The sequence below is a fragment of the Thunnus maccoyii genome, chromosome 15 (assembly GCF_910596095.1).
Source record: "Thunnus maccoyii chromosome 15, fThuMac1.1, whole genome shotgun sequence".
NCBI lineage: Eukaryota > Metazoa > Chordata > Actinopteri > Scombriformes > Scombridae > Thunnus > Thunnus maccoyii.
Window position 1 is genome coordinate 2,573,158 of NC_056547.1, and position 19,076 is coordinate 2,592,233.

The 19,076-nt window shown below is 37.5% G+C and overlaps 7 gene segments (V, D, J or C); 2 read left to right on the plus strand and 5 right to left on the minus strand.

The window, feature by feature from the left end:
* Nucleotides 1-1,861: 1,861 nt before the first annotated feature.
* LOC121913347 lies at nucleotides 1,862-3,100 on the plus strand (the record flags this gene model as incomplete). The annotated part of the segment is given in 2 exon segments: nucleotides 1,862-1,901; nucleotides 2,784-3,100. Coding segments are annotated over 2 exon segments (357 nt in total), but the record flags the coding sequence as incomplete, so codon positions are not given.
* A 1,321-nt stretch (nucleotides 3,101-4,421) lies between these two features.
* Nucleotides 4,422-4,998, minus strand: LOC121913343. The segment is given in 2 exon segments: nucleotides 4,422-4,730; nucleotides 4,947-4,998. Coding segments are annotated over 2 exon segments (360 nt in total).
* A 2,003-nt stretch (nucleotides 4,999-7,001) lies between these two features.
* Nucleotides 7,002-7,577, minus strand: LOC121913346. The segment is given in 2 exon segments: nucleotides 7,002-7,309; nucleotides 7,526-7,577. Coding segments are annotated over 2 exon segments (360 nt in total).
* A 2,779-nt stretch (nucleotides 7,578-10,356) lies between these two features.
* On the minus strand, nucleotides 10,357-10,865 carry LOC121913342 (the record flags this gene model as incomplete). The annotated part of the segment is given in 2 exon segments: nucleotides 10,357-10,688; nucleotides 10,814-10,865. Coding segments are annotated over 2 exon segments (384 nt in total), but the record flags the coding sequence as incomplete, so codon positions are not given.
* A 2,134-nt stretch (nucleotides 10,866-12,999) lies between these two features.
* LOC121913341 lies at nucleotides 13,000-13,520 on the minus strand. The segment is given in 2 exon segments: nucleotides 13,000-13,343; nucleotides 13,469-13,520. Coding segments are annotated over 2 exon segments (396 nt in total).
* An 849-nt stretch (nucleotides 13,521-14,369) lies between these two features.
* Nucleotides 14,370-14,852, plus strand: LOC121913405 (the record flags this gene model as incomplete). The annotated part of the segment is given in 2 exon segments: nucleotides 14,370-14,394; nucleotides 14,536-14,852. Coding segments are annotated over 2 exon segments (342 nt in total), but the record flags the coding sequence as incomplete, so codon positions are not given.
* Nucleotides 14,853-16,192: 1,340 nt separating this feature from the next.
* On the minus strand, nucleotides 16,193-16,768 carry LOC121913345. The segment is given in 2 exon segments: nucleotides 16,193-16,500; nucleotides 16,717-16,768. Coding segments are annotated over 2 exon segments (360 nt in total).
* Between the last annotated feature and the right edge of the window lie 2,308 nt (nucleotides 16,769-19,076).

The window sequence follows — 19,076 nt, forward strand, 5'->3', positions numbered from 1 at the left end:
TGTGTCTTCATAATTTCTCTTAAGGGGACATATTTGAGATAGATCCAGTAGGAGGCTGAGGTCAAAGGTCATGAAAAAGACATTTCTTACCAGTCAGGTCAAGAAATGGGTTCATTATCATTTAAAGACATTGGATCAAACCGTAACAGGCTAAGAATGAATGATGAGAAGCTGTGATGAAGAACTTTGTTGATTTCCACAAAGACAATCATTGTCCAGAAACCGTTTTACTTAAAAGGTTTTTACATATTTTCATTTATCTTAAAAACTACAATGTGCGACTTCTTTAATCCATTTAATGAAATGTGTGTGTGTGTGTGTGTGTGTGTGTGTGTGTGTGTGTTCAGTGAACTGTATCAGTCTCTGCAGTAGCTTCCAGCTGCAGCAGTCAGTTCAGTTTCTGTTCAGTCTGACTGAGGGAGGTTTTTGTACAACGCTTTTTCACTGTGTGAACACATACTGACTGTTGATAACATGGAAACTCTGACAGTAATAAACTCCTAAATCTTCAGCCTGAACTCCACTGATGGTCAGAGTGAAGTCAACTCCATTCCCTGCTCCACTTCCACTGAATCTGGAGGAGATTCCTGTAACGCTCTCTGATGTTGCATAGATCAGAAGTTTAGGAACTTCTCCAGTTTTCTGATGGTGCCAGGACAGATAGTATTGTGAACCAGTCCGGTGAGCAACTTGTCTATTGGCTTTACAATCAATAGAGACAGTTTGACCAAACTGCAGTGATTTGGCTGCTGGTTGAGTCAAGACAACATTTTATCCAACAGACCCTGAGGAGAGAGAAGAAACACTGGACATGAGATGGTGAAACTCAGCTACACTCCAAATGATTTTCACATGACAGAAAAATGATTTTCCTCACCCTGAGTGAAGCAGAGGAGAGTCCAGATGAGGACGGAGATCAAAGTCATGTTTTTGATGAGGAGGATTTCTGTGGCTTCTGTTGTGATGAAGGACAGCTGTCAGTCATCCAGTGTTCAACTCTCAGGACTATAAACTCTCCCAGAGCACTGGAGCATGGTGCTGCTGATGCAAAGTGGCTCTCTATGGAAATGCTCTGACTGACTCCAACAGGGACTTGGATTACTCTGATGATGCTGTTTCATCAATGGATCAATCAGTTTACCAGAATATTGATTAACTATGTGTCAGTGATCATTTTCTGTGTTTCATTTATATTCTGTGAACAGATTGTCTTCAGAAATGTCTGTTTTGATTCATTTTACATCTAAAACACTCAGTTTTAATTCAAGACATAATTTAAAATACAGTAAACATGAAACAAAATTATTAATTTTAGAATAAAAATATAAATTATTGGCCTACTGTTATATATTTTCATATCATCCAGCTGTGTTTCACAGATTGAGACTGTTTTTGTAGAGTTTGTTGTGTTCAAAGTCAGAGAGCCGTGTCTCTCTACAGTGAGAGGTTTTTGTACGACGACTCAGTCAGTTTGTATCACTGTGGTACACGTTCGGTGGAGGAACCAGACTGGATGTTGGAAGTAAGTTAAACTTTTAAAGTATTTTATTAAATCCTGAGTGATATTTAGTTTTTTGCACATATGTTTTCTCTAGAAATTGAAATTTCTGATCTTCACTTCTAATTTTTGACCAACAATTGTCCACCAGCAACAAAAATAAGAGTTTTGTTTGTTTTTGAAGTTTAAATGATGAATCAATATATTTTAAGTGTTTGGTCCACAGTAGAAATCATGTAATGTTTTAGATTCAGGCTGAAATTTGAGGACTTGTAGTTTTAGTTTAATGTGACAAAATCAGAGAGCCGTGTCTCTCTACAGTGAGAGGTTTTTGTACGACGACTCAGTCAGTTTGTATCACTGTGGTGGACTTTTGGTGGAGGAACCAGACTGGATGTTGGAAGTAAGTTTCTGTTCAAATATTAAATATCAAATCATCAGTTAAGTTTATAATTTCTGTGTCTGAACATTTGTAGTAGATATAAGTTTCCACTGAGCTGATCTAAAACACTTTAAAGTCTCAATTTTATTGTTCATTTCTCCTCTTTAACCTTGAAGTTGAACTCAAAGCAGCTTTACTGAACTTTTCTTTACATGTTCCAGTTAGTTTGTTAAATGTGAACAGCAGAAAGAACAGCAGAAAGATTAAATAACAACAATCCTACTTTAAACATGTTTTTAAATTTTAATCTTTAAATCTCCAATTTGAGTGAATGTTGAGTTAAATTTATTCTGAACAGTGTGGGTGATGATAAAAAATGCTGCACATCTCTCATCATTTAAAATGACAGAAATTGTCTTTTAACCTCAGTTTGAAATATTTCTTTGTTCTTAACGATATTTGTTTCTTTAATATGTCTCAACATGTTGTGTATATTACGGCTGTCTGTTAGTTTTTTCTCATAATGTCCTTTAACACTGAATCTGATTAATTTTTGCTTATTTGATAGTTTTGTCAGTAAAGTTGTTGGTATAAATTCTAAAATTAAATCAAGGATGTCTAAGATGTATTTACAAACTTTATATCTTTATTTTCAGCAACTAGTGTAAAATAAAATGCAGTAAAGAGTCATATGAGGACTCTTTCTGTGCTGATCTGCATGAGAGGTTTCTTAAAGGGAAGTGAAACAATGTGTGAGTGAGTGACTGGTGGAGCAGAAAAAACATCTGACAGAAACTCCTTAAAGGGGAAAATCCACTCTCACACAGTAAAGGTGTCCAAGTGTCTAGTGTTCGATTGACAGCTGTGTGGTCCCTGTCCTCTAATGTGATTGGTGTCTCCTAGGTGATGTCCGTCCCACCCTGACGGTGCTGCCCCCCTCCAGCGAGGAGCTGCAGCAAGGGAAGGCCACGCTCATGTGTCTGGCCAACGATGGCTTCCCCTCAGACTGGAGTCTGGCCTGGAAGGTGGACGGCAGCAGCAGCAGCTTGGAGCAGAGCAGGAGCCCCGGGGTGCTGCAGAAGGACGGCCGCTACAGCTGGAGCAGCACCCTGAGGCTCCCTGCAGACCAGTGGAGGAAGGTGGTCTCTGTGACCTGTGAGGCCACCCAGGGCTCCCAGACTCCAGTCTCAGAGACACTGAGGAGAGACCAGTGTTCCTAGTCCTGACCTGACTCACTGCTACTGCTTTTACTCTGCTTCTGCTCTCACTCTGATCTCTGCAACTATCTCTCTCTTTTATTTCATGTTTCAGTAACAATATTTACTTGCTTGTTGTAATGTTTCAATATAATTTCAGTATTTCCAGACAATAAAGATCTGTTCATCAAATCACTTGTTTTCATCTTTATTATTATAAAAGTGTCTTAATTATTTTCTCTTAATGGTAACAGTAATGATATTAAATCCTGATAAAAACTGAGTTATAAATGTTTCAACTGCTCTATGAAGACTTCAGAAGGGAAACGTAAGATCACATAATGTATTGATTCATATACTGTATATTAGGAAAGTATTTACACTCAAACAACACTCTTAGATATTATGTGATTAACGCTACACAGTCATGGTGGTAGTAAGTCCATAATTGTTTTCATGTTTTACAGCAATATCATCTTAATTATGGAAAATGCTTTGCTGGAGTCACTTCAGATTTGTCTGTAATAATTAGTTATTGATTAATTTTAATGAAAAGTCCTCCAATCATCTTATGTTACTGAAGTGTGTCAGTGCAAAGAGTCTAATATTTTTATTTTTTCAAATGTATTAAAAGAATATACATAATCTTTTAAACAAATTCACAAAACCCTCAGAAATATGTTCTAATTCTGAAATAAAAAGCAAAATATCATCAGCATAAAGAGATATAAAATGAGTGTGATCTGACATTTTAACTCTGGACATTTATACAAACTGCTTCTGCTGAAGAGCTGAAACACAAAGACAAATGAAAGAGATGAAAAAGGGAAAGAATTCAAGTATTAATTAATTACATAATCAATTAAATGTTTTTTGGTTTATATTATACATACTTTCTGCTGGAATAAAAACATGCAAAATGACAAATATATGTCACATGACATGATTAGTAATTTTACAACATAAATGATAGTAGATTTTATCATGATAACATTTTGTAATTTATTTCTAAAAAATTGTATGTTTGAGTATCTATGGAAAATAGTAAGAGATGAAATAAATAAATAATAATAGTTTTAGTCTTCATGTGTTGTAGTCAGTAGATTAAACTTATTAAAGAATTGAAATCATACTTCAACAGAGGTTAGATTTGATGTTCAGCCAAATGTTTCATATTCTGTGTTAATGAAAGTATTTGAATCTCTTTTTTTGTTGTTAAATACAGAATATTTAGTGTTAAAATGTTTAAATTAAATTATTAAAACCTCTGTTGTTTTTGTTTGAGTGCAGCTGTTGAGTCAGATCAGTTCCTCTTCTGCTGAGGGAGGTTTTTGTACGACGTTGTATCACTGTGTGAGTGGCCAGCTGTTATCCTGCTGACAGTAATAAACTCCTGAATCTTCAGCCTGAACTCCACTGATGGCCAGAGTGAAGTCAGTGCCGTATCCACTTCCACTAAAACGATCTGAAACTCCAGGCTGAAGGCTTGTAGTATAATAAATCAGGAGTTTAGGAGCTTCTCCAGATTTCTGAAGGTACCACTGGAGGTCGTTATAAACTCTTGAACTGGTTTTACATCTGATGGAGACAGTCTGTCCTGGAACAACAGACTGAGATCCAGGAGAATGAGTCAGGATGATTTGTCCTGACGAACCTGGAAAACATGAAAAAGAGGAGAAGGGTTATTGAGACAAATCCAGCTTGGAGAAAGATGATCAACATGAAAACAGAAGAGTATCATTTCTTTAACATGGAGAATATATGGAAGAAGGTAAATGCTGCTTGTTTCAGTGTTTCTCCATCACAGCAGAACATCATTGTGGTGAACCTGGTTGCATCCTGAAGCAAAGTTTTCACAAGAGAGTCTCACCCTGAACAAGGAGCCCCAGGGTGGCCAGCAGTAGAGTCAGTGACATCATCATTGTGCTGCCGGCGGCGTGTCAGTGGCTCTGAAAGGTCTGGACAGCCACTGATCAACACTGGCCTCTTAACGGCTGGGAGCAGAGAGGCAGGACAGATATGCAAACACACAGAGTCAGTCAACTGTAGCTGTCCTCAACATATCATGCTGTTTCCTCCTCACTGCTGGGAGAACTCAACATTTACATCATCCAGGACATAAAGGAGTGACAATCTGAGGGAGAGAACTTCATTAAGCAGTTAGAAAGACTGATGTGAAATGTGTAAAGGAAGAATTTTGAGGCTAATTTCACAGAATTGTTTTCAGTCTTTTTTTTAACATGGTTGATATTTTGTTTTTCTCAAGTGCAGAATGTGCAACTAGTGATGTGAAAGGCCTCAAATCCAAAGTTTTACAGATATATGGAGGTGTTTCTTCATTAAATGTTTTTGATTTCTTAAATGTGTATTCTACTGAATACACATTTATTTAAGATATGTATCATTTCTTTATGTCCTTTGAGAATATAACTTCTCATCCATATTATTTTCAAACCTATTGGAATGATGTGTTTGATACTCCTCTTCCTTGGTTAAACATTTTTAGATGTATTTACTCGTCATCTTGCTCTACTTATTTATGGGCCTTTCAGTTAAAAATGTTTTATAAGATGTTACCAACAAGGAAAATGCTTAAGATATGGAGAATGACTGAGGATAATATCTGTAGATTTTGTGGTGATGAGGAGGAGGATATTATTTGTTTATTTTGGTATTGTCCAGTGGTTTCATCCTTTTGGCAGCAGGTGGCAAATTGGTTATCTGAGCAAGCAATCCTTTTACTTTTATCCCCTCTCAATATTATTTGGGGTTATCAAGATGATAGAAACATGTTATTGAATATTATTGTGTTGCTTGGCAAGCTTTATATATTTGATTCTCCTAAAAAGCTGGTTTTAAGTTCCTTCATATTACATTTAAAACATTAATATTTGCAGGAAAAGATCATTATTAAATAATAATATATTATTATTAAAGGCAGAGTAAAAAGCTCAGACATAAATAAATGGGAGATCTTGACAATATCAAAAACTTGGGATACAGAACTATGATTATTCTATGTTATCATAAATTAACATTATCTCTTTTTTCTTTAGTTCCTTCTATAAAATGATGTGTTTAATTTAAATTGTTGTATAAGTGAATGTTTTTGAACCACAATCACATATAGTGCTTGACATGTATGTACATATATGTATGTTTGTATATGTGTATATATATGTATGTGATATGTGTGTTGTTTTTGTTTGTGTGAGTATTGAATATGTGTTTTATGTTTGTGTAAAATAAAACAAGAAAAAAAAGATCTAATGCAAATTTAAAAATAGGAGTGAGAATAGTTAGAACACTTCTTATAACTTCTGATCTGATTAGTAACCGAAAGAAGGAAAACTTAGGATTTTGTGATGTTTGGTCAGATGTCATCAGCATCCAAGCTGATCTTTTTAATGGTGTGAATGAAATGATGCCTGAGATGCCAGCCCGTTCTCACTCACAACTCGTCACATATTGAAGCTTGGTCAGGACCCTGTACTGTCACATTTTAACGTACTGGGTATCCCTTTAGCGTCATTTTTCAATGTGCAGGGTAGTCCGATAGACTTCTGTTGAACTCCCACAACGTCTGAAATAGACGCCATGAGACCGATGACGTCTATATAAGGTGACAAATTTCAGCCTGGTCGCCAGAATAAAACGTTGGCATTGTATGTTTGTGCAAACCACAGATACCTTGAATATCTACATTTCAACACCTGTAATACGGAGCATATTAACATTTCAACAATACGTTTCATATCAACATTTCTGAAGTGACATACTTCACGTGACATCTATATGAGCTGACTTTCTTATTAGGAGGTGGAGGGGTTGTAACGTTGTTGGCAGAAAGTTGGAAATCAGCGCAGAGCACAGATCATGATCTTTCCCTAACCCTCTGCTGAGGGAGTTTTTGTACGACGTTGTATCACTGTGTGAACGGGAAGCTGTTATCCTGCTGACAGTAATAAACTCCTGAATCTTCAGCCTGAACTCCACTGATGGTCAGAGTGAAGTCAGTATTTGATCTACTTCCACTAAAACGATCTGAAACTCCAGGCTGAAGGCCTGTAGCATAAGAAATCAGGAGTTTAGGAGCTTCTCCAGTTTTCTGAAGGTACCAGTGGAGGTTGTTACCAACACTTGAACTGGTTTTACATCTGATGGGGACAGTCTGTCCTGGAACAACAGACTGAGATCCAGGAGACTGAGTCAGGATGATTTGTCCTGATGAACCTGGAAAACATGACAAAGAGGAGAAGGGTTATTGAGACAAATCCAGCTTGGAGAAAGATGATCAACATAAAAACAGAAGAGTATCATTTCTTTAACATGGAGAATAGATGGAAGAAGGTAAATGCTGCTTGTTTCAGTGTTTCTCCATCACAGCAGAACATCATTGTGGTGAACCTGGTTGCATCCTGAAGCAAAGTTTTCACAAGAGAGTCTCACCCTGAACAAGGAGCCCCAGGGTGGCCAGCAGTAGAGTCAGTGACATCATCATCATGCTGCCGGCGTGTCAGTGGCTCTGAAAGGTCTGGACAGCCACTGATCAACACTGGCCTCTTAACGGCTGGGAGCAGAGAGGCAGGGCAGATATGCAAACACACAGAGTCAGTCAACTGTAGCTGTCCTCAACATATCATGCTGTTTCCTCCTCACTGCTGGGACAACTCAACATTTACATCATCCTCATGTAGATTAAAAAACTAAAGATGTTGTCATTTGTCATCCTCAACAATCAAATCCTAACAGCAAATGATCTTTTATGTGAAATAGTTTTTCTTATTTAATCAGATCAAAGTCATGAAGGAAGCACAAAAACATTTTTACAGCATCAAATACAATACAGGCAATAAAAAGGAGCAAAGAAAACTGTCACTCATTACACTAAAAATATATATATAATATACAGTTAACTTGCACATTGTACAGATATTTTAACTTTAAAGAATGGAGCCTAGCATAAGTTCAAGCAGGAAGACTATCTACTACTCATTCATTCATTCTCATTCCTCTCTCTCTCTCTTTCTCTCTCACTGCTTCTCCTGCTCTCGTATCAGTTGTTCATGGACGTTACTCTCAGTTAACAAATCAGATTCTGCCAGTATTTCTATCAGACTATCATGTCTTAGCTGCCAAACTTTAAATCTGATCTTCTCTCTGTCGTTGTCAGCTGACATTTCAGTGTGAATCGCTGTGACCTTCCTTCACCCTGTTCACCTCCACTTCATCACGTCAGCACACAAGATCACCAGAAGTGTCTCCTCTCCTCATCATCCAGATCCCAATATTCCCATATTCATCACCACCATCAGTGTCTAGACTCCATCGAGGGGATATCCTATTCTACTCACACCTTAACTGCCCCTTTATAAATGACATCACAGTGGGGTCTAATCACCAAAGACTTTTCACATTATGCATGTTCAATAAAATCATTGTCACTTAAAAAAGTCTCTCATGATTGAAATATTTTTAAGCAGCTAACTGCATTTAACATCAATCCCACTCCCACTAAAATGATCTGAAGCTCCAGATGTAAGGCTTGTAGCTCCATAAATCAGGAGTTTAGGATCTCCTCCAGATTTCTGAAGGTATCAGTGCAGGTAGTAGGGATGTGCAGAGAGTCCAGTATTTGTATTTGTATCTATATTTGTTGAGGCAGCAAAATTATTTGTATTTGTAATCTAATAAAAGTTGAAAGAGGCTTAAAAATCCTGTTTTTGTTTTTATTACTCTTTTAATTTTAGAATATTAAAGTGTTACAGTAAGTGTTCATGAATAAACTACCTTACGAAGGAGGTCCCCACACCAGGTCTCGAACTGCAGTCTCCTAGATCATAGACGACTGCACTGACTACTGAGCTAAAACTTTACTCATCACCTCATTGCAGACAGACCTCTACCTATTTATACACCCATTATTTTTATTTTCTTCCCGACAGCACAGCGTGTAACGTATAGGAGAGTACTTCAAAGACGATTCTTGCTTTACACTTTTCATTTATTGCCTATTTTTTACAACCTAACATTTTTGAAAAGAGAAGGGGAACGACAGGTTATGGAGAGTCCCTTGAAAGCACTTTGCGTGTGTCAGTAGTTCAGCTTTATCTCTGGGGAACACCCCCAACTCCAGGAGTGATGTCAAAATTAGGAAATGTGCGTCATGTAGCAGGTGGATGTGACTCCCCTCGTTGAGACCTGCTGATAGACGTAACAACGGAGCAGAGGAGAGACACTGAGATAGTGATGTAACCGACCTGCACGCTGATATTTGACATGTTTTTTTTTTCTTCTCAAAAACAAATACTGTTTAAAATATTTGTATGGAACAAATATTCGTAAAAAAACACAAGAAAAACAATATTTGTGCTTTGCTGAATAACGTATTTGTATTTGGGCCCAACCCTAGCAGGTAGTCATTATATGATCTGACTTCACATGCACTGCTGGGAAAATTCACTGGTCAAATGTCTACATTGTATTTAAATGAATGAACTATAATCACATTATTTTCTTTTAGTGATTTTTGTATTGGGTTGAATACACTGTAATTAATTTGTAGCTGATACATCAGATTTTTACGTTACACATACTGTAAATAGTTGAAGTTTAAAAATCTTCAAGGGGAATGAAAGAATCTAGCTCGGGGCAGTTTACACTTCATTTAATTTTAACAGATGAAGAGTATCTGGAGCAAATTCTGCCAAGTTTACTATGTACTTTAGTTTACTAGATTGAAATGAGAGAAGACGTGAGGTAGTTTGGAAGCTTTTACAGTTGACTTTTATGAGTGAACATCATGAGATGATTATTCTATCTTGTCAGTTATGAAGTTCATCCAACTTTTTTATACAGAGAACGATGATGAGTGTGAAATGTGTCATAACATAATGTGATGAAGAGGATTTAACAGCTGAGGTGATGATGGGGCAGCATGAAAGAACAGAATGTCTGTATTTGATAGATTTTACATTTTTGAGTCAAGATGAATCTTGAATGACTAAATATTTGTTTGACTCAGTAAGAGGTTGTTGAGGTGGGAGGTGGACTGTTTGACCTTCAGGAGGAAAACTGATAGAGACACTATGAACATCATAAATCATCTGTGTGTGTGTGTGTGTGTGTGTGTGTGTGTGTGTGTGTGTGTGTGTGTGTGTGTGTGTGTGTTCAGTGAACTGTATCAGTCTCTGCAGTAGCTTCCAGCTGCAGCAGTCAGTTCAGTTTCTGTTCAGTCTGACTGAGGGAGGTTTTTGTACGACGCTTTTTCACTGTGTGAACACATCCTGACTGTTGATATAGTGATAACTCTGACAGTAATAAACTGCTGAATCTTCAGCCTGAACTCCACTGATGGTCAGAGTGAAGTCAGTTTTTGATCCACTGCCTGAAAAACGATCTGGAATCCCTGATGCTCGATAGGTAGCACCGTAAATGAGAAGTTTAGGAACTTCGCTATCTCTTTTTTGGTACCAGAATAGACAGGGGTAGGAAGGGGAACTGCCACAACCACCATCAACCCCATGACTGACCCTACAGCTAATGGTTGTGGAGCCTCCCAGAGCAGATGTCACTGCTGCAGGCTGAGTCACTGTGACCTGGCCTCTGGACTCTGAGGATACAGAGACAAAAACATAAAGCAGCGTCATGGTTTTGATGGTTTTGATGGTTTTGTCGGCTTCATTTCAGAAGGACGGATGTTCATAGAGGAGAGGAGTTTGATTCTCTGGACTTTACCTGTGAAGCAGCAGCAGAGGAGAGTCCAGATGAGGACGGAGATCAAAGTCATGTTTTTGATGAGGAGGATTTCTGTGGCTTCTGTTGTGATGAAGGACAGCTGTCAGTCATCCAGTGTTCAACTCTCAGGACTATAAACTCTCCCAGAGCACTGGAGCATGGTGCTGCTGATGCAAAGTGGCTCTCTATGGAAATGCTCTGAGTGAGGTTTTAACAAAATGCGTCAGTGTTCATGTTTATGCTGATTTCTATCAGTTAAATCACGTCTACAAATGTCTACTATCTTATCCAGAACTGTAAAGGCTGTCAGTTTCATTTTACCACAAATTTAACATCATATACGAAACATAATTATTAAGTTTGGAAATTTGTGGGGCTTTACTTAGGTGAGTTTCCGTATAAACCAGCTGTGTTTTACAAATACATAACGGTTTTAATGAGTTTCTTGACTTTATAACCAGAGAGCCTGCCTTTAAAACACCTCTCTTATTACAATTACTGTCCCTCAGGTTTCTTCATCTGCACATTTTAAAGCTGCTGATCACACTGATATCATCATATATTGTTTTATATCACAACACTCTTTAGATACAAACATAATGGAATCACTGGTTAATTCACTGACAGACTTCATTCACGTCAGTCTTGCTCTGAGCTCAGTTTGGTCTCACAGAAAGTCACAGTACAAACCTGCTGCTACATGATAAACAGTATATGTAAGGTCTGACCATACAATTCCTTCTTCTGTAGTATCTACGTTCTTATCTCTCTATCTCTTTACCTCATTATGGTATAATTAAAGATATAATGTGTATATTATCACATTACTGTAAGTTTGCCTGTTATGAGCTGCTGCAGTGCTGGACCAACATGGCCGCTAGGAACTATTTTTCAAAAGTATAGATCCATTTCTCGACTTGTTCTTATTCAAATTTAGACAATGAAGTAGACGACATAATGCATAATGAATCTCTGGAGTGTGGGTGAAGCTTACCTGCCAAACACACATGCATAAAAAATGATTGTCATAACTACCATGAGCAAAGGGCAAAAACATTTGATTTTATTCCTCTCATCCATATACATATGTACTGATTCATACAAGGAAGTTACACCAAAACCCATTTGTTCAGACAGGCATTTGGGTAGTATGTGCCATTTTATCTTAATTTGTCCATTTTATATGCTCTCCTTGAATATTTTATCTAGTGTCTTTGCTTTTTATTTATTCAGATTTTATTTTATTTTATTTTATTTCTTTGACTGTGAAGCATTTTGTAACTGGTATTTGTGAAAGGTGCTATATAAATAAACTTTGCTTGCTTGCCGTAAGTTCTGGGAAGTTATACAGTAAATTTTTGGAAGTTACACTCTAAATCCCCAATTGTTACTCCCTTGTTTCTCGTTGTTTTGTTTTCTTCCGCTGTAACAACATTTAAGTACCAGTAAGAACTGGGAAGTATTTTAGATATACGGATTCATACAAGGAAGTTACACTGTAAATTCTGGGAAATTACACTGTAAAACGCAGGCTGTATTATAAAGTTGTACCAAAAATCTTGAGGGCGGATGAAAGAATCTAGCTCAGGGCAGTTTGCACTTCATTTAATTTTAATAGATAAAGAGTATCTGGAGCAAATTCTGCCAAGTTTACTATGTACTTTAGTTTACTAGATTGAAATGAGAGAAGACGTGAGGTAGTTTGGAAGCTTTTACAGTTGACTTTTATGAGTGAACATCATGAGATGATTATTCTATCTTGTCAGTTATGAAGTTCATCCAACTTTTTAATACAGAGAACGATGATGAGTGTGAGATGTGTCATAATATAATGTGATGAAGAGGATTTAACAGCTGAGGTGATGATGGGGCAGCATGAAAGAACAGAGTGTCTCTGTTTGATAGATTTTACATTTTTGAGTCAAGATGAATCTTGAATGATTAAATATTTGTTTGACTCAGTAAGAGGTTGTTGAGGTGGGAGGTGGACTGTTTGACCTTCAGGAGGAAAACTGATAGAGACACTATGAACATCATAAATCATCTGTGTGTGTGTGTGTGTGTGTGTGTGTGTGTGTGTGTGTGTGTTCAGTGAACTGTATCAGTCTCTGCAGTAGCTTCCAGCTGCAGCAGTCAGTTCAGTTTCTGTTCAGTCTGACTGAGGGAGGTTTTTGTACGACGCTTTTTCACTGTGTGAACACAGCCTGACTGTTGATAGAGTGATAACTCTGACAGTAATAAACTGCTGCATCTTCAGCCTGAACTCCACTGATGGTCAGAGTGAAGTCAGAATTTGATCCACTGCCTGAAAAACGATCTGGAATCCCTGATTCTCGATAGGTAGCACCGTAAATGAGAAGTTTAGGAGTTTCTCCATCTTTCTGTTGGTACCAGGCTAAACAGGGGTCGGAAAAAGAACTGCCACAATATCCATAAACATTCTGACTGGTCTTACAGCTGATGGTTGTGGATCCTCCCAGAGCAGAGCTCACTGCTGCAGGCTGAGTCACTGTGACCTGGCCTCTGGACTCTGAGGATACAGAGACAAAAACATAAAGCAGCGTCATGGTTTTGATGGTTTTGATGGTTTTGTCGGCTTCATTTCAGAGGGACGGATGTTCATAGAGGAGAGGAGTTTGATTCTCTGGACTTTACCTGTGAAGCAGCAGCAGAGGAGAGTCCAGATGAGGACGGAGATCAAAGTCATGTTTTTGATGAGGAGGATTTCTGTGGCTTCTGTTGTGATGAAGGACAGCTGTCAGTCATCCAGTGTTCAACTCTCAGGACTATAAACTCTCCCAGAGCACTGGAGCATGGTGCTGCTGATGCAAAGTGGCTCTCTATGGAAATGCTCTGACTGACTCCAACAGGGACTTAGATTACTCTGATGATTCTGCTTAATCAATGGATCAATCAATTTGCCAAAGCATTGATTAATTATTAAAGTGTACAGCTGTTTATTTGAAGACAATATAATTCCGTTCTCAGAGTCTGAATGACAGAAAATCTTCTTGATTAATTTAACGTAGTGATTATATAATTTCATCTGAAGAAATCTACCAGACATTTATTTAGTGAGTGTTTTATCTGGAAACATTTCATGTGTTTAACTCAATCTTCCTCTCAGAGCAATGAATTTAATGACATGTCACATCCTCATTATAACCAGTGAATACCATAATATCACTGTAGCTGATTTAACCTCATGTTGTATTAATAGGATTAATTTTGTAAGTTGGAAAAAGTATTTTAGTACTTAAAATATTTGTCATTAGTGAAGTCTGTCTGTTTTCATAGTTCAGTAGTGATGCCTGTGTAAATGAGGAGATTAAACACAAACTGTCTCTTTAACGTTTTGGCTTCAATTTAAAAATATGGATGCTCAAATAAAAGTATTTCTGCCTTTCTGTAATGCATAATATTTACTTCTTTAGCACTGATGTTTAAGTTTTTGAGTAAATTAAAGTAGTTGAAGAGTTGTTTGCTTGGAACTTATTATCTTTAGTATTGAAACCTGTCTGTTGCCATGGTTCATCAGTGATGCCTGTCTGTTGCCATGGTTACTGAGCTCAGAGAGGGAAGTGAAACACTGAAGACCAGTTTTATCCAGTCTGAGGAAGACCAACAGAACCAGCAGCCTCCTCTGCTGCAACCAACAGGGTGGAGTTTATTTTCTCTTTGTATGACCTTTCTTCATGTTGTCTCTCTGTCTCCTCCTCCAGTGGGTCGAGTTACCCCCACCCTGACGGTGCTGCCCCCCTCCAGCGAGGAGCTGCAGCAGGGGAAGGCCACGCTCGTGTGTCTGGCCAACAAGGGCTACCCCTCAGACTGGAGTCTGGCCTGGAAGGTGGACGGCATCAGCAGCAGCAGCTTGGAGCAGAGCAGGAGCCCCGGGGTGCTGCAGAAGGACGGCCGCTACAGCTGGAGCAGCACCCTGAGGCTCCCTGCAGACCAGTGGAGGAAGGTGGGCTCTGTGACCTGTGAGGCCACCCAGGGCTCCCAGACTCCAGTCTCAGAGACACTGAGGAGAGACCAGTGTTCCCAGTCCTGACCTGACTCACTGCTACTGCTTTTACTCTGCTACTGCTCTCACTCTGATCTCTGCAACTATCTCTCTCTTTTATTTCACATGTTTCAGTAACAATATTTACTTGCTTGTTGTAATGTTTCAATATAATTTCAGTATTTCCAGACAATAAAGATCTGTTCATCAAATCACTTGTTTTCATCTTTATTATTATAAAAGTGTCTTAATTATTTTCTCTTAATGGTAACAGTAATGATATTAAATCCTGATAAAAACTGAGTTATAAATGTTTCAACTGCTCTATGAAGACTTCAGTAGGAAAACGTAAGATCACATAATGTATTGATTCATATACTGTGTATTAGGAAAGTATTTACACTCAAACAACACTCGTAGATATTATGTGATTAATGCTACACAGTCATGGTGGCAGTAAGTCCATAATTTGTTTTCATAGTTTACAGTAAAGTCATAATAATTGTAGAAAATGCTTTGCTGGAGTCACTTCAGATTTGTCTGTAATAATTAGTAATTGAGTATTTTTAATGAAAAATCCTCCAATCATCTTATGTTACTGAAGTGTGTCAGTGCAAAGAGTCTAATATTTTTATTTTTTCAGATGTATTAAAAGCATATACATAATCTTTTAAACAAATTCACAAAACCCTCAGAAATATGTTCTAATTCTGAAATAAAAAGCAAAATATCATCAGCATAAAGAGATATAAAATGAGTGTGATCTGACATTTTAACCCTGGACATTTTTACAAACTGCTTCTGCTGAAGAGCTGAAACACAAAGACAAATGAAAGAGATGAAAAAGGGAAATAATTCAAGTATTAATTAATTACATAATCAATTCAATGTTTTTTTGGTTTATATTATAAATACTTGCTGCTGGAAAAAAAACATGCAAAATGACAAATATATGTCACATGACATGATTAGTAATTTTACAACACAAATGATAATAAATATTATCATGATAACATTCTGTAATTTATTTCTAAAAAGAATTTGGATGTTTGAGTATTTATGAAAAACGGTAAGAGATTAAATAAATAAATAAATAATAATAGTTTTAGTGTTCATGTGTTGTAGTCAGTAGATTAAACTTATTAAATAATTGAAATCATACTTCAACAGAGGTTAGATTTGATGTTCAGCCAAATGTTTCATATTCGGTATTAATGAAAGTACTTAAAATAAATCTGTTTCTGTAAAATACAGAATATTTAGTGTTAAAATGTTGAAAATTACATTATTAAAACCTCTGTTGTTTTAGTTTGAGTGCAGCTGTTGAGTCAGATCAGTTCCTCTTCAGCTGAGGGAGGTTTTTGTACGACGTTGTATCACTGTGTGAACGAGCTGCTGTAACTCTGCTGACAGTAATAAACTCCTGAATCTTCAGCCTGAACTCCACTGATGGTCAGAGTGAAGTCAGTCCCAGAGCCACTTCCACTAAAACGACGTGAAACTCCAGGCTGACGGGAATTAGTATTATAAATCAGGAGTTTAGGAGCTTCTCCAGATTTCTGAAGGTACCACTGGAGGTTGCTATAAACATTTGAACTGGTTTTACATCTGATGGAGACAGTCTGTCCTGGAACAACAGACTGAGATCCAGGAGACTGAGTCACAGTGATTTGTCCTGATGAACCTGGAAAACATGAAAAAGAGGAGAAGGGTTATTGAGACAAATCCAGCTTGGAGAAAGATGATCAACATGAAAACAGAAGAGTATCATTTCTTTAACATGGAGAATAGATGGAAGAAGGTAAATGCTGCTTGTTTCAGTGTTTCTCCATCACAGCAGAACATCATTGTGGTGAACCTGGTTGCATCCTGAAGCAAAGTTTTCACTAGAGAGTCTCACCCTGAACAAGGAGCCCCAGGGTGGCCAGCAGTAGAGTCAGTGACATCATCATTGTGCTGCCGGCGTGTCAGTGGCTCTGAAAGGTCTGGACAGCCACTGATCAACACTGGCCTCTTAATGGCTGGGAGCAGAGAGGCAGGACAGATATGCAAACACACAGAGTCAGTCAACTGTAGCTGTCCTCAACATATCATGCTGTTTCATCTTCACTGCTGGGACAACTCAACATTAGATGATCATCCTCATGTATATTAAAAAACTAAAGATGTTGTCATTTGTCATCCTCAACAATCAAATCCTAACAGCAAATGATCTTTTATGTGAAATAGTTTTTCTTATTTAATCAGATCAAAGTCATGAAGGAAGCACAAAAACATTTTTACAGCATCAAATACAATACAGGCAATAAAAAGGAGCAAAGAAAACTGTCACTCATTACACTAAAAATTATATATAATATACAGTTAAATTGCACATTGTACAGATATTTTAACTTTAAAGAATGGAGCTTAGCATAAGTTCAAGTAGGAAGACTATCTACTACTCATTCATTCATTCTCATTCCTCTCTCTTTCTCTCTCAGTGTTTCTCCTGCTCTCGTATCAGTTGTTCATGCACGTTACTCTCAGTTAACAAATCAGATTCTGCCAGTATTTCTATCAGACTATCATGTCTTAGCTGCCAAACTTTAAATCTGATCTTCTCTCTGTCGTTGTCAGCTGACATTTCAGTGTGAATCGCTGTGACCTTCCTCCACCCTGTTCACCTCCACTTCATCACGTCAGCACACAAGATCACCAGAAGTGGCTCCTCTTCTCATCATCCAGATCCCAATATTCCCATATTCATCACCACCACCAGAGTCTAGACTCCATCGAGGGGATATCCTATTCTACTCACGCCTTAACTTCCCCTTTATAAATGACATCACAATGGGGTCTAATCACCAAAGACTTTTCACATTATGCATGTTCAATAAAATCATTGTCACTTAAAAAATTGAAGTCTCTCATGATTGAAATATTTTTAAGCAGATAACTGCATTTAACATCAATCCCACTCCCACTAAAATGATCTGAAGCTCCAGATGTAAGGCTTGTAGCTCCATAAATCAGGAGTTTAGGATCTCCTCCAGATTTCTGAAGGTATCAGTGCAAGTAGAAGGGATGTGCAGAGAGTCCAGTATTTGTATTTGTATCTATATTTGTTGAGGCAGCAAAATTATTTGTATTTGTAATCTAATAAAAATGGAAAGAGGCTTAAAATCCTGTTTTTGTTTTTATTACTCTTTTAATTTTAGAAAATTAAAGTGTTACAATAAGTGTTCATGAATAAACTACCTTACGATGGAGGTCCCCACACCAGGTCTCGAACTGCAGTCTCCTAGATCATAGACGACTGCGCTGACTACTGAGCTAAAACTTTACTCATCACCTCATTGCAGACAGACCTCTACCTATTTATACACCCATTATTTTTATTTTCTTCCCAACAGCACAGCGTGTAACATATAGGAGAGTACTTCAAAGGTAATTCTTTCTTTCCACTTTTCATTTATTGCCTATTTTTTACAACCTAACTTTTTTGAAAGGAGAAGGGGAACAACAGGTTATGGAGAGTCCCTTGAAAGCACTTTGCGTGTGTCAGTAGCTCAGCTTTATCTCTGGGGAACACCCCCAACTCCAGGAGTGATGTCAAAATTAGGAAATGTGCGTCATGTAGCAGGTGGATGTGACTCCCCTCGTTGAGACCTGCTGATAGACGTAACAGCGGAGCAGAGGGGAGACACTGAGATAGTGATGTACCGACCTGCACGCTGGTATTTGAAATGTTTTTTTTTCTTCTCAAAAACAAATACTGTTTAAAATATTTGTATGGAACAAATATTCGTAAAAAACAAAACAAAAAAAAACAATATTTGTGCTTTGCTGAATAACGTATTTGTATTTGGGCCCAACCCTAGCAGGTAGTCATTATATGATCTGACTTCACATGCACTGCTGGGAAAATTCACTGTTCAAATGTCTACATTGTATTTAAATGAATGAACTATAATCACATTATTTTCTTTTAGTGATTTTTGTATTGGGTTGAATACACTGTAATTAATTTGTAGCTGATACATCAGATTTTTACGTTGCACATACTGTAAATAGTTGAAGTTTAAAAATCTTCAAGGGGAATGAAAGAATCTAGCTCGGGGCAGTTTACACTTCATTAAATTTTAACAGATGAAGAGTATCTGGAGCAAATTCTGCCAAGTTTACTATGTACTTTAGTTTACTAGATTGAAATGAGAGAAGACGTGAGGTAGTTTGGAAGCTTTTACAGTTGACTTTTATGAGTGAACATCATGAGAT